The following is a 16,070-nucleotide window of genomic DNA, read 5'->3' as shown; positions in this document are numbered from 1 at the left end:
TATTTTTTATGTCTGTTTAAGACAGCAGTTTAAATGTTGATTGACTGCACTAGAACAGGGTAGCAAGAAATTTTTTATCATTAATATTTTTCAGGCATCTATGCACATAAAAAAATTAGTTGCACAGATAATTAATTTATTTTATTTAAAGTTATAAAACATTTACTCTATATGTGCATGACCATACAAAAACTCTTTAACAAGATTATCTAACAAATTTTAACAAGAGTTATAATTATAGTTCAACTAGTAGTACTAAATGATTTTTATTGAAGACTATTCTTAAAATAAAATTGATTTTAATTTTAATACGGTTCTTATATGATGTTTTAAGATATTTAATGTCACTTATTAGTTGTTGTTTCTCTTGGGTGAATTATTATAAGCATTAAATTGTTTTGCAGTTTTTTTCCCTTCACATAATATCTCATTTTCATATTTTTAAACCTGGTTTTATATCAGATTTTATTTGTTTTAGAATTTGACTGTAGGGACAGAAGTGGAATATACTTGTCAAAAAGGATATGAACTGGAATATCAATATCCTCGCACTATTTGCAACGCACAGGGAAAATGGACTGGCTTACAACCAATATGCCGAATTATCAAATGTCCTAAGCCACCTCCTTTGGCATTTGGATATATTGATGGACAAAACTATACGTACAAAAACGTGATTCATTTTACTTGCAACCAAGGATGGAAACTCATTGGGGAAAAAACCTTAAAATGTGAGGCAGCAGGAAAGTGGTCTTTCCCTTATCCTACATGTGAAGGTATTCTCTGCCCAGATCCTGTACATATTGAAAATGGTTTCATTTCATCTACCAATTTCAGTAATGGAGCTAAAATCACATACAAGTGCAATAAAGGTTATGTACTAATTGGAACAACTGAACATAAATGTCAAAATGACAATACCTGGAGTGCTAGCCCTCCGACATGCAAGCCAGTGATTTGTGATGTACCTGGAAACATAACAAATGGCAAATATGAAGGTTCAATATTTGAATATGGAAAGACTGTTACATACACTTGTAAAAAAGGCTATGAGCTTCATGGGGCACAGACGTTAACATGTAAAGAAAATCAGAAGTGGTCTTCAGATCCCCCAGTTTGTGAGCAAATATCGTGTCCTCTTCCAGATGCATTGCGTAATGGGGAAGTTGTAGTACATAGCTTTTCACAGGGTGTTTCAGGGAGAGAAATACACGTTTGGCCTGACGAAGAAGGAGAAAGGGGAGATATAACAATCAGTGGTCAAACCATGTTAGAAGCAGCAAGGTCAAATATTTTTCATCTTGGGGATGAGGTCATGTATCGTTGTTCAAAAGGTTACAAATTGCATGGAGGGGACACAAGAATTTGTTTAGAGAACGGTACTTGGTCTAATGAAGTGCCTATGTGCAAGGCAGTCTCGTGCAGAGCACCAGAAAACATCATGATGGGAGAAATGGCCTTCACTTCTATATCCTTTAGAGCTGAAATTAATTACAAATGCGAAATTGGATATAGATTACAAGGTGCTTCTATCAGAAAATGTCAAGCAAATGCCACATGGTCTTATGGTCCACCAAGTTGCCAACCAGTAGTGTGTGCCATGTTGCAAAATATTCCTCATGGGCATGTGAAGTGGAGTTCTTTGCGATATGGTGCTACAGCAACTTATGAATGCTTACCTGGTTATAAGTTAATAGGTGAACCTGTCAGGCTATGTGAATTATCTGGTAGGTGGAGCAAGGAAGAACCTCAATGCATCATTAGGGAATGTGGTCGCATACCAGCACCGGAAAATGGATGGGTAGAAACTGAAGGTATTGTTGTTGGAAGTACTGCAACCTACCATTGCAATAAGGGTTATGAGCTGGAAGGTACCATGACTCGATCTTGTTTAATTAATGAGAGTTGGAGCTTAGTTATCCCAACATGCAAAATCATATCTTGTCCTCCCCCTTCTCATATAGAACATGGAAAATATGAAGAATCTAAGTTTACTTTTGGATCAAAAGTCACTTACTTGTGTGACTTTGGTTACAAAATTGAAGGAAGTTTTGAACTCACATGCTTAGCTGATAAAATGTGGAGTGATGTTGCACCAAAATGTGTCCCATTACCCTGTCCCAGACCAACTCCTCCAGCTCATGGTACTGTTCTTTTTAGAGCACTGGTGGTTAGTAGCACTGTTCATTTTGGCTGTAGTGAAGGTTACGAGATGCACGGTTCACCAAATAGTACATGCTTAACAAACCAGACATGGGATGTGGAACCACCACTCTGCAAATTAATATCTTGCCCAGCAGTTAAAAGCATAAAATCTGGCAAAGTTATTGGTTCAAATTTTCATTACGATTCTAAATTGGAATTTAAGTGCAATTCAAAATTCAAGCTAGATGGCCCTGACTCAGCTGTCTGTTCTTCTAATAAAAATTGGTCAAATCCCATCCCGAAATGCAAAAGACATGTATGTGATCCACCTATTGCAATATCCAATGCAAAATCTTTCACCGGTCCTTATACAGTTGGACAAGTTTTAAATTATACTTGTGATAAAGGTTATTACATGGAAGGAGAAAAAACCTTAATTTGTGATAGCAATGGACAATGGATTGGAGGTAAACCTACCTGTGCACCTGTTGATTGTGGAATGCCCCCAAATGTTAGTAATTCACAGTTTGTGACAGATGGAGGGTGGATCTTTGGTGGTAAAGCCTCGTACAAGTGCAATTTTGGATATCAGTTGAAAGGAGCTGTAAGTAAGTAGTTACATTTTAAAAATATTCACCTTGTAGATGACCTTGTTCATAAATTACGCAATTGAATTCGAAAGTTACAGATTTTAAAAGATTTTCTTCAATCTTGTTTTTTGGTGGAAGGAAATTTCCATTAAATCTAAGCATAACTTTTTCATCCAATTTTTGCAAAATATATTTTTTTTCTTTTAAAATTATATAATACCTGTAGGTAGAGATCACATTCAGTCACTTTTGGAAGGGTATAAAATAATCGAAAAAGGAATTACAAGATCCTACATTATCAATGGATAGTCTTTTTGACTTAGATCATATAAATTTCGATTTTAATAAAATTTAAATTTTTTTACATGGAAATTAATTTTAGGAAATCTTTTAGTGACTTTCTATATTTGCCTGACTAAGAAAAAACCTGGTTGATTTATTAAAATCTGTATTAAAAATATTTTAGTGATATTTTGTAATAAAATTTATATAAATAACAATGATCTAAAAATGTATTGTAGTTTTAAGTTACAAAGTCTTATTTTTACCCCCAAAATGTTTTACATTATCTATAATTTTGAATAAAATTTTTTTATTTAGGTATTGAAGGGGCATTTTTGAAAGTGTGTACTAAACACTGTCTTATTTTTATGAAAAAAATTTTTTGTCAATGGCTTAAGAAAATTTTATTTGTTGAAATTAGTTTAACATTTCCTCCTAATGATTGTGCTATTTAAATTCATGCAAAATCTGCACATTCCACACTGAACTTTCTTAGTAAGTCTTTGAAGTCATGCTGGCTGCAGTCAGTGAATGGGTGGGTGATTAGTTTGATCAGTCTATGAAGAGACCAAGGGTGTGTGGTTTTGGTCCTTTTAAACTGTTCTCCCATAAATTGCTCAAATTCACACGCAGGTCATCAGGCTACCAAAGTTGGGGAGTCATCCTCTCCACAGTGAATCAAAAATTGTGATGATATGTCTTCAGATCATCGTCAAAGATAATTCCCAGACCATTACCGCTAGCCCATTGTGTAGCTCTAGTGTAGCGTAAATAAAATACTAATACTAAAAAATTTTGCTACCTGAATTAATGGAAAAAGTATAAAGCACCAGGAGTCTGTCCAGTGCAAATTTACTACTGTTTAACGGTACCGTCACAAATTCAACTTTAGGAAAACGGTAGTTTTACAAATCCAACATTAGGAAAAACAGTCATTTCACGAAATACTTTTAATAAAGCAAGTTCTAAGATTCTCCTCTCCGCCTCTTAAAATTTTGTTTTTGTATGACCTAGTCGAAAATGTTCTCATAATGGAAATAACCTTTAGTGCTGTTTAGCAATAAAAGTTTAGTACTGTTTTTATTAAATTCAAGTTGATTAAAGTCAAGTTGATTGATCAAGTTGATTAATTCAAGTTTTATTAAATTCGTGTTTTTATTAAATTCAAGTTGAAATGTAACTATGGACAAAGGTTTTTATCAATTTTTAAATTTGTATAAAATTTTAAGCTGAAACTTTTACAATAGCAAAAGTATTTTTGAATATATTGGAAAAAGTGTATAGAATCTTATCAGTCATAAATGATTTTTATATGTAGGGACAATTTTTGAACATATTTTCTTACTATATTTCTATGTTAATTCTTTAATATAATTTTTAATTTTCACAAATTATGTCTAAATTTTCACAAAATAGGCACCTCTCAAAAAAATCTAGACTGTCCCCTGAGCACTATAAAGAGTAATTTATTTCTGCAGTAAAAATATTTTGTTAAAATGGCAGACTAGAAAAGCTAGTGAATTATCCTAATTAGCTAAAAAAATTTGCAGAGTTGGTTATTGCAACTTTGCTTTCAAAAATTAGAGTGCTCTTTTTTTTTAATGACATTATTTTATGTTTAGTTTTCCTAAATATATTTATTTTTCTCTTAAATTTCAGGTGTAACATGTAAAGAAGATGGTTCTTGGAGTGATCCACCAACATGTGAAGTAGTGAATTGTGTTCCTCCCCCTTACATAGAACATGGAAGTTTTGTTGTACACAACACACCAGGATTAAGTGAAGCAACTTATTCTTGCAAGAAAGGATATAAACTAATAGGACTAAAACAGCATACGTGCATTGGAAATGATGCCTGGGACATTAAAAAGTATGCATTAATAGAGTTTTTCACAAAAAAAAATTTTTTTAATAATTTTAATGACTACATTTATTGCCTTTGATCTACTGTTCTTATTATAATGTGTTGAAGAGATTAGACTTTAAAATTAAAAAATGGTATTGGGTGTTGTTTTAGAGCATTATTCCTAGCTTTTAACCAACTTTAAAGTGGTGGCTTGTTCCCAACAAAAAAAACTAGTTTTTCAGTAAGAAAATAGCTTTGAGATGAGTATTTTTTGTACAGTTTTCTCCAAAGTAGATGCTCTAGGAGAGTTAAAACCATTAGTAAGAGTTAGAATAATATTAGAAAAATTTAGTAATTTTAAGATATTTAGACTTAAAAAACATTGTCAGATTGATAGCACACCAGTTTTTTAGTTTTAATTTTGTATTATTAACACTTGTTATAATGATTTTAAACTTCTTTCTGTAGACTAAGGGTTATCTGTATAAAATATTAAAAAGACTGATAAAAAAATTTCTTTTTTATTTTAGGTGATGTTTTGTGATTCTTTCTTTTGGATAATAAATTAGTATGAAAAAAATAAGCTCTGTATTTGTTAAAAAATTTAATTCAATCTCAATTTCTGCCTCATTTGGTTTCATTTAAACACCACAAAATTTTAAATAATTATGGTAGTTAGTATTTTATTTTTTTATATAAAAATAAAAAAAGACTAAGAATTTTTTTAAATTATTTTAAAAGATTTATTATATAAAATTTATTTCAGTAATTTTTTTTAATTATGCATTACCTGAAGCTGCAAAATCTTTAAAAAATTTAAAGAATATGGACAAAAAATGTACTCTAGAAAGTCTTTTTTGTATGATCTTTGACAGCATTTTTCACTGAAAAAAAAATTGTTACATGATGAAATAAATGCTTAATAATTTTAAAACTTATTGAATTAACCTGTAAGATCTATTTTACATTAAAATAAAAACATTTTTCACCGAGTTCTCATAACTTCTAAATAGTGAACTTGAAAGCTTTTGACATTTAATACCAAATTATTCCTTTTAATTAATGTTTGTTACTTTAAAATTCAAATTAAATTATCAACAAGCCATCAACAATACTTTTGTAAATACATTTATAAGAATGCTATGATACTATGATTTTTTTCTGAATGTTTTAAGAAATTTTGCAAACGTTTTTAATTTTTTTAAAAATATAAAATAAGAAATTCTCCAGCAATAGTTTTTCTAGTTATTTTCTCGTTCATTTTATTACATTTGGCATACATAATGTTCTTGTTAAATGCTATTTGATCATCATTATTAATTTCTATTTCTGTTAAGGAACGAATCTAATATGAATACTTGGAGGGGGGGAAGACACCATTTCGTATTCTAAAAAAATTCTTCATAAGTATATTAATTGTGCAGTATGTTTTTTGTCAATATGTTCCAATTAAATATATTTATTAAGCTGATGTAAAGGAAATTTTTTTTAAAATCAGTTGTCAAATATCTTATCTGTAATTATTTAGTGTTTTACTAGAAACTAGTAAGCAGGGTGGCCAAAATAAAAAAGGCCCGACAGAAGATTTATAAAGCCAATTAATAAATGGACCCCATTCATTTGCTCTACCCCGTATACACAAATCAATATTTCAATTTTTATTGTTTTTCTTTGTATGTAATATTTTAAAGATTTATATTTTATTGCTTGATTTTTTTTCAGCATCTATTGTGAATTGATTTTATGTGGAGAGCCTCCATCGATAGCTTTTGGAAAAATTGTTGTTCCATCAAATTTTACTGTTGGAAGTCGAGGCACGTTTCACTGTTTCCCAGGCTATCGTATTGTGGGAAGTACCACGGTGGAATGCTCGTGGCAAGGTGTCTGGGAAGGCAAACCTCCTCACTGTGTCCCCATTACTTGCCCCTCACCGGAAGAGCCAGAGCACGGTGAAGTGATTGGCAATGACTATTCCTTTAAGAGTGCTGTACTTTACAGTTGTCAAAAAGGATATGAAATTTATGGAAGGGATGAACGATTTTGTTTGGAAGATGGTACTTGGTCGGGAGAGTTACCCCTCTGTCGAAGTAATTAAAAAAGATTTTTTGTTTAAATATCATTAATTTAGTCAAACTCCCCTTACTTTCAGTTTAAATAAAGTTAAAAGGTTTTCTTGTAAAGTTAAATTTTTTTTTTAAATTTTATATATTTTGCTTAAGTATTTTAGTCTAACTTTAATTTAAACTATAGCTTCTGTTCACGTGAGTGTCATATTCTTTCTCTTAATCAGGTAGAACAAATGATTTCTACTATCATCTTTGAGGGAACTAACATTCTTTTAAAGGTGATGGGTATGCTATAGTGGTGTAGTAGTTTTGGAGGTTGTTTAGGAGCAAAGACAGAAAGGACACTTATTGATCTGATTATTAAGAAAGATTAACACATTTTACCAACACGAAACTGGATGTATTCTTTTCATATTCATTGATAGCTCATATCTTGTGCAATCTGTTGCTATGAATGAAAATTTTGTAGGAACTAAGTTCTAAGTAACATTTTTGAAAAAGAAATTAGCTATCACAAGGAAGACTTACTTTAGTTTTATTTAACTAAGCAACATTAATTTATTTAATTAAATCTTTAAATTTCTCAAGTCTCAGTCAAGGAAGGTACTATGTCACAGCCTTGAAAAGTTTTAGAATTAGAAGAAGGTTCTTTGAAGAAAAACTCATTAAAAATTCTCCCTTATAAAAAAGCTTGAACCAAATCAATAGTCGTATTAGCTTCTACTAATGTGCTAAAAACAACGAGATTAAATAAAGCAACAAAAACGAAGTAACATATAAACTTAAAAAGCTAATCAGTGGTTATGACATATGTGGTCTTTTATATCCCAGTGTTTTCGTTGAAGTTTCTGAGATACATTATAGTGGTATTTATACTACTTTTAAGTTTCTAATTATTTAAACAGAAATCTACTTTATGCTTAAAGCAATTTTTGTTATAAGTTTTAAAAAATCAACGTTTTATAATATCTCTATATAATTTTTCTTTGAAGCACCAGACAAATCTAAGCAAAGTATAATTATGACCATTAATTAATAAAATAAGGAAAACAAAATTTAAAAAAGTATGACATCGTTATTTTTTTATTTACAAAATTAAATTATATTTTACACTTGATAAAGATAAAAGTTATCTGATTTTTTTTTTCTCACATTGGTTTAAAAAAATTTATGATATATTTAATACAGTTATTTGAAAATGTCTGTGTACTTGAATATGCGGAAAATTGGTCCAAGCATTAAAAGTAAATAAAAAAATTACCATATTCAAAAATTTGGTTTATATTCCTTGGCATTTATTTAGCAGATTGGAAAAATTCATGTCTTTGTTTTAAGTATTTCATCTCAATGCTCAATATTACTCCACCTTTATTTACTTAAATATCCTTGAAAAATTTTCAGTAAATTTTTTGCATAAATTGTCATTGGAATTAAATAGCCTCTGAATATTCAATAGGATGTTGATTGTTCAAATTCCTTATTTTGTGTCCAATTAAAATCACTTTTTGGTGCATCCCTATTTATTATAATCCCATTTAAGCCCGTTCAAATAGTGTATATTGAACATAGTATATACTGGGATTCAAAATTTTAATGAACACAAAAACTCAATCAATTATAATTTATATTTGATTGATTTATATTCACTAATTTATTCTTTTTATCTGCATAGGAATTTCTTGTGGTCAACTTGACCCACCTGATAATGGTTATGTAATCCAGGGTGTACCCGGCCACTATGGAGATCGAATTCAGTTTGCTTGTCATAAAGGCTATGAAATGATTGGCAGTGACACAGCACATTGTTTAGATACTGGAAAATGGGATAAAAACACTCCTAAATGTTCAGGTATCTTAATAATCCAAAGCTATTTATAATATATAATAACTTTTTTCTCTCTCTGGTATAGTATATCAGTGCCCCCCAACCCNTCCATAACACTGTACCATCATCATCATCCTTCTTGTTATTAAATATATTTTATGTTAAAAGGCGTTTGTAATGATTGAAACCCCGAGATCTGAGAGATCATATCACCGTATTTAATACTCCCCAACCCCGGTCCGTGGATCAAATGGTACCGGGCCACCCATTTCATTGAAACTGAATTTAAATTCCTAGGTTTATACCCCAAATCAAAAATATCTGTGTTCCTTTAAAATTTTATTTATTTAAAAAAAGGGGCCGCCGAAAGTAGTGACATAAAGTTTTTAGTGTTTGTAATGTATCATTGTCTCCGATTACCCCGAGATGAAACCGTCTTATTGCAAAGAAACAAGCTCAGGTTTTTCATTGATTTAACGTTCTAGTAAGTTATGTTAAATCACTTTATATTTATTTTTTGGTGTAACTGTATTTTATTTTGAAGGCATGTTTAAATACAATTAAATTAAAATTAATAAATCAAAATAATCTAAAATATAAACAATCAACCCCCCCCCCCCCCCCCAGCAGCCCGCTGTAAAATTATCAAACGTTGACAGGGCTGCGGTGATAAAAAGGTTGGGGAGCATTGCAATATATTATATTGTGTTATATTAAATTAAACATTATAAAATAACTGCATTGATTTTTAATAAAAATATTATGTATAAACTAATAATTAGAATAAACTTTTACAAAATGAAAGTAGGTCCTCATATTTATTTTATTTAATGCGGTGATAATTTGTACTTATCTTCCATTAGATATTTTTGTTTGCTTGTTTTAATATTGTTAGTTCATTCTCTTAAATTTTTCATAATACTTAAAAATTTAGATCTTAGAATAATGTGTTTCATTCAAGAACAAAAATATTTTTACAATCAGCCTAAATCTTTTTACACTAAGAATATAGATTTTTTAAATTATTTTTGCAAAAAATAATTACCTACTTTTAAATAAACATTATAGAAAAATAACAACATTGAAACATTATAGAAAAATACATTATTGATAAAGATTGAAACATTATAAAAAAATACATTATTGATAAAGATTGAAACATTATAGAAAAATACATCATTGATAAAGATTGAAACATTAAGAATCATTAGATAAGAAAAAAAATCTGACACTGAACTTCAATAAAAAAAAATGAAATTTCTTAATTGACTTGAATCTTCAAAGTAATTATTTAAAAAAAATTGTTTAACTTGTAAACTCATTTTATTCCTTACTTGTTTCTTTTTTTACATTTCATTGGCACTTGAAAAAAAAGCATCTTTCTACATTGGAAATGCAAATAGAAGGTATTCAATATATATTTCGTTAAAAAAATTTGTTTTATGGTAACCTATTTTACCATATTTATTTTTTCATAGAATTTAACTATATTTACTACGTTCTGAAGGTTTCTTTTAATTTTACATCAAAGTTGTTAGTTTTGTATAAAAATCTTTTAAGTTTAAATTCGAGTTCTTTATCTTTTAACTAGATTAAGCTTTTACCTAATCCTAGTTAAAAATAAAGAAAAGGCAAAGCCCTGAAAAAAGTGACTAGGTGCTCGGCTTTCATTGGGGGCTGTGCTGTGAGTTTAAGGTGTAACAATATTACTGTTTACTACTCTTTTGCCTTTAAATTCTACATTTATTTAATCAATGCTTACATCTGATCCATTTACAAAACTATGTGTATTATAAAATTTCCAAGTTTGTTTATTTTTTTACTATTTTTTTAAAAATTCCTTAGCATGAACTTACTATTTTGGTTTTTAAATATATCTAATTAATAAAATAGCATTTTTGTTTTGTATTGTGTCCCTCAAATAAATAACTTCCAAAAATCAAATAAATAACTTCAAAAAATTAGAATTTATGTTCCATAACTAATATCTAATTTACATAATAAAATAAGATTCATAAAGTAGATTAGAATATGAAGCAAAGGATTTGAGTCGAGTTTTATTATTATTCATTTGAGTTCATTTTAAGTTTTTCCTCTCTCTTAACAGCTGTGACCTGTGGCCCTGTTAAAGAATTTCCTCCAAATGTCATACCTATCACTTTTACAGAAAGCAAATTTGCAATTGGTGATAAACTAGTATACACTTGCGAACCTGGATTTAGAGGCTTTGGGGATCTTACTTCCCATTGTTTGGCTAACAGTTCATGGTCTGTGCCTAAAGGTGGATGCAAAAGTAAGCTTGTTTTTGCATTCAATATTGTCTGCAAACACATATACTTTATAGAAAAGAAACTGTTTACTTATTATGATTAGCATCGTAATTATGGTGTTAGCATTTGCTTTTCTTTGTGCATAAGAGTTCATGTGACTTAATGTATGAACCATTTGTTATGCAAATACTAAATTCACTTTTTCTCAGAGTAGTATATTCAAATTAATTTTCAAAAATTCCTCTACTTACAAAATAAAGTTTAATATCAATACATAATGAAAATTTCACAGTATATCATATTTTATACAAAAATGAAACATATTATTAAAAATTGGAAAACTCAGAAATTGTCTCAGTTAATTTAAAAATCTCAATGAATATTTATTAATTAAATAAGATAGACCAAAATTCTTTTAAAAATAGTTTATATTTTTAGTTATTAGTAAACAAATTAGTAGTTAGTAGTAAACAAATTAAAATTGTGACAAATTTTAAAAATGATTTTAGCATATATTTTTAAAAAAACTTGTGATTATAAAATTAAGAGAAAGAAGCATTAAATAATACCATTAACTGTATTTCGTTTTATTATGAACTAACCTCTAAGGACGAGTTGCTGAATAAAAATAATACCAATGTTTAGAGTAAATGGTTATATGGACAAGGTGGTCTGTAATAAAATTTAATAAAAAATGAAAAGTCAAAAAACAATGCACATTAATATTAAAAACTCTGAAATTTTTCAAAACTCTGACCAATCATTACTGAGTAGAAACAACAGCAACAATTATTAAAATATTTATTTTTTAGAAAAAAAAATTGATTTTAAATTTTTTAAAATTACTAGTGTTTTATTTAATTTAATTTGTTTAAATTGAAACTATTTATATAATACTTATTGTTAAACAATTATATTGGTCAGTTTTAATTCTATTTCATCTTGTTTTTTTTCTTCAGTAACCTGGACAAAATAGTTTCGGGCTAAATCATAACCATTGCTTTAATGATCTTAATAGTGATTAGTCAATTTTTGGTTTTTGTTTAATCATATAAGTATTAATTTGCAATCCCTAATGTGCACTGTTTTTTATTTTATTTTTATGTCTTAAAAAATATAGACTACCTCCAACTAGAAAGCAAGTTTCTTTCAACTTTTTGCTAATCACTTTATTTTTTTCATAGGAATGTCTTGTGGTCGTCCAATCACCAATACAGGTGCCATTATACTTGGTATGTCATATCAATATCGTGATAAACTGGCAGTTATATGTCCTCCCGGAAGTAAAGTGAAGGGGAAGAAGATACTAACATGCATGGGAAGTGGCATATGGGATGGAAATGCCACTTGTGAAGGTGATTGAGTCATTTTAGAAATGTTTTTTTTTAATCTTTATTTCAATGCATGTATTTTTAGTCTACAGATCATATTTTCTTCATATTGAGGTGTAATCTTAATTTTTGAAAAGGTAGATCTTAAATATTTAGAGCAGATAATATTGTAAGATGCAAAATGATTTTTTTCAATGGATTTGACTTTTTCTCTTTTGAAATATAAGGATTACCACAATTTATAAAATATAATCCCAATAATTTAACTAGGAGAGCAGTCAAAAGCATAATTCTCTATATCTGATTTTTACTTTTTTGCACTTTAAATTATATTCATATAATTTTGTCATTTTCAAAACTCATATAAGATAATTCCATGCAAAAAAAAATTAATTTAATAATAATTGAAAAAAATCAGTTACAAAGTATGCACATTTTTGCATGCTCTTAAACTTTTATGCTCAAAAAATGATTAAATAGTTCTCAAAAAATACAAATTTAAATGACATTTATGACATATTATGTGACATTACATTAAATGACATATTATGTGACATTACATTTATGACATATATTATATGAAATTATGACATCTTTTAAAGTTTTGTGGCACAGAAAGTATTCAATTGATTTCGTTTAAATGTTGTGACTTAAAATTACTTCTTTATAGTGTAAAAATTCATGCATCTAACATTTTGTAAAATTTTTGCTCATTATTAAATTAAGCAGGGAAATGATAATAACTTGAAAAAGTTTACAGTTCTTATTAAAAATGTATGGCATTTTTTTAAAAACTGACATGCCTAGAAAATATTTTTGTATCTAAATTACGGGTATTTAAGAATAAGTTTTAGAAATTAATTTTACATAAATGAATACATCTATTTATAAAAAAAGAATCAAAATGTAAAAGAAAAAACTTTTATTTGTATGAAAAGTTTTAGCTCAAATGCAGAGTGTTTTACATATTTTAAAACAATCTAAAGTATCTAAAATAATATTAAAATTTAAGACACAGTTTCATGAAAAAAACTGAATTTTTAATGGCCATTTTCAGACAAATTCATAACTTGAATGCAAATTGTATGACTCCATTTTAATGAATGACACATGTAGAAACTATTTATGTATTTATGTCCTTAAAATATAAGTTTCCTAGTGCAAATAAAAATTAATTAATGCATTTTTTTTTTTTTTTTTTGTATTATCAAAATTTCAGCCAGATTTCCTTCTATATGTCTCTAAATTCTATTGGTATTTTCCAAACAATTTACAGCTCCAATGAAACGCCTATGGTACAATTTTAAAATTTAATCCTCATGGATTGGTGTACATTTATGAACTTTTTTTTTAAATGTCATTTTTTAGGTTAATGCTACAACTTCTTCAACCATTGATTGTTTGTAGTAACAAAATTTAAGTATGTTTTTCAAATCTAAGTAGAGTCTAAGTAAAATCAATCTTATGATCGTAGTCAATCTTATGATTAGCATACAAGCAGTATAATAATCCAATAAAATTAAAATATTTTTATTTTATTTTTTAAAATCATCAATGCATGATATTTTTCACTCAGTTTTTAAACAACATAAAGTTTCAATGACTGGAATTTTTGCTTAATTTAAAATAAGTACTAAAAATATTAAACATGAAAAAGTTTGTTTTTTTTACACATTGTTTTTTTTAATATTTTTCTTTGTATTAATATGTAATGTAGGAATGTGTACTAGACCTTGTTTGAATGGCGGAAGATGTGTGCCACCTGGATTGTGCAGCTGTCCAGCAGGTTTTGTAGGAGATGTTTGTCAACATGGTAAGTGAATAAATTTACATATTTTATAAACAGAGTATTGCCTGTATGCGGTATTTGTTTAATTAACGTTTAAAATTAGTACATTTTCATAAGTGTAGAAGCTGTTGATTATTCAATTATGAAGCCTATTATCAAAAACATAATAAATCTTAACAGTCATAATTACACTAAAATTTACCTTTACTTTTTTAATGTTTTTTCAGCTTTCATATTCCTTGCCTTTCTTAAAAATATTAATGTGACATTTTTTCAATTTTACCTCACAAACAAGGTTACTTTCGTAGTCAATCTTTTTGGCAATCATGCTTGCATTAACGTTTTTATCTGATTTAAATTATCATTCACTACTTCACATCCTGCTAATTTCAATTTTAGAAAGTATCCTATGAGTATTAGAAAGCATCCTATGTATCTTATAAAATCATTTTTTTAATTAATTTTGATTGAACTAAATATTTTAATTTCAATAATTTCAGCTGTGTGCATATTACCTTGTCTGAACGGAGGCACATGTATAGGACCATACAAATGTCGATGCTTGGAGGGATTCTCAGGATCAAGATGCCAATTATGTAATTATTATAATTTTTTCACAACCTTTCCTTTATTTAATTTAAATTATTTCTACATTAAGAGTGTTAATTTTATTAACAGTCCTTCAGGTAAAAAAATGATATGTTTAGGAAATGTTAATTAATTAATATTGAATACAAGAAGGATGTATTAACTTTAAATAATGATTCTCAATGAAGATGCGCTATTTTTAGTGTGTAGTTTAAAATTTATTTCTATAATATTTCAAGACTGTTCAAAAGTATATATTTTGGAACTCTCTTAACCTTAATTTACAATTCCAACCTGTTTATGTCTAAATAATTTTTCATTTTTCTCAGATCAAGATGTGTACATCCTTATTTGATTAACCTGTGTATATCCTTGCATTGAACTCAAATCAAGCTTCATTTCAGAACTATTAATTTTTATTTTCATAATTTCTTACATTTTACTACCAGCATAGAATGATCATGATGTCAATCCAGGATCAAAATTGCATAATTTATTAGCTCTTATAAATACTAGGAACCCTGGAAAAGCCAAAGAGAGTAGTACTTTTCAGACAAATTTTAGAACAATTCTGCAAACGATTAACTTGAAAAAAACACATCTTAAAATTATGGTAACATTAACTAGCTAATGAAGTCTAAATTATGTAAATCTATTAAAACTTATTTTTCTTAGAATTTTTCTGCATCAAGGTTCAATTTTCATAGAGTTATTGAAATAATATGTACAAAATACTCCTTGTTTAATAATTTCTTGTATTAAAATTTTTTATTGAATATAGCTATATTTGTAGTTTGGCAATAAGATTTACACAGTTGTATGGGGTGAATCTGTCCCACCGGATGCAGAACGAGTAAACATAAAAAATAGCAATTAAAACATTGTTGATCAATCGACACTTTTTTTCATTAAAAATTCACCCTGTTTGCATTTTATTTTATTTTTTATTAGCTATGGAATTTTATCAATATTTTTAATAATATTTTAAAATTTTTATTTTAAGCTTTCTTCTTAAAATTTTTCTCTAACTTAAACGTACCTTGTAATATTTACCATAGTTTAAAAAATGCTTCAAAAGGAATACCTTAAATCATTTTCATCTATTTTCTTAAAAGTATTGCTGAAAATTTTCAATATTTGAAAAAGTGGTTACAGTTAAACATTTAATAACTAGAAATTTGTAGGAAATTTTCTTATATTTGCCCTTTACTCAGTTGGATGATAAGTATAATGGTTATATGACTGGTAATGTGACTTAATTAATAAATTATATTCTGTTTTTGTAATTTTTAAGCAAAATATTGTTGGTGGTTGCAAGCAAACAGATTTGTCTCAAAA

At 28.0% G+C, this 16,070-nt stretch overlaps 1 protein-coding gene across 4 annotated transcripts in view; it reads left to right on the top strand.

Annotated features, from left to right (window-relative positions):
• LOC107450057 (sushi, von Willebrand factor type A, EGF and pentraxin domain-containing protein 1) overlaps positions 1-16,070 on the top strand; it is a 107,564-nt gene that overhangs the window by 91,129 nt on the left and 365 nt on the right. For 3 of the 4 annotated variants that reach the window (XM_043039731.2, XM_071179513.1, XM_071179514.1), the window contains 8 exons: positions 479-2,753; positions 4,677-4,887; positions 6,586-6,950; positions 8,602-8,778; positions 10,862-11,047; positions 12,209-12,379; positions 14,073-14,168; positions 14,645-14,740. In XM_043039731.2, the coding sequence (XP_042895665.1) occupies positions 479-2,753; positions 4,677-4,887; positions 6,586-6,950; positions 8,602-8,778; positions 10,862-11,047; positions 12,209-12,379; positions 14,073-14,168; positions 14,645-14,740 (3,577 nt within the window). The remainder of the gene's footprint in view (positions 1-478; positions 2,754-4,676; positions 4,888-6,585; positions 6,951-8,601; positions 8,779-10,861; positions 11,048-12,208; positions 12,380-14,072; positions 14,169-14,644; positions 14,741-16,070) is intronic. The other variant, XR_011636554.1, reaches the window with a different exon arrangement.

Source organism: Parasteatoda tepidariorum, chromosome 4 (assembly GCF_043381705.1).
Source record: "Parasteatoda tepidariorum isolate YZ-2023 chromosome 4, CAS_Ptep_4.0, whole genome shotgun sequence".
In the NCBI taxonomy this organism is placed as follows: domain Eukaryota; kingdom Metazoa; phylum Arthropoda; class Arachnida; order Araneae; family Theridiidae; genus Parasteatoda; species Parasteatoda tepidariorum.
This window is presented reverse-complemented; position numbering and strand designations above follow the sequence as displayed.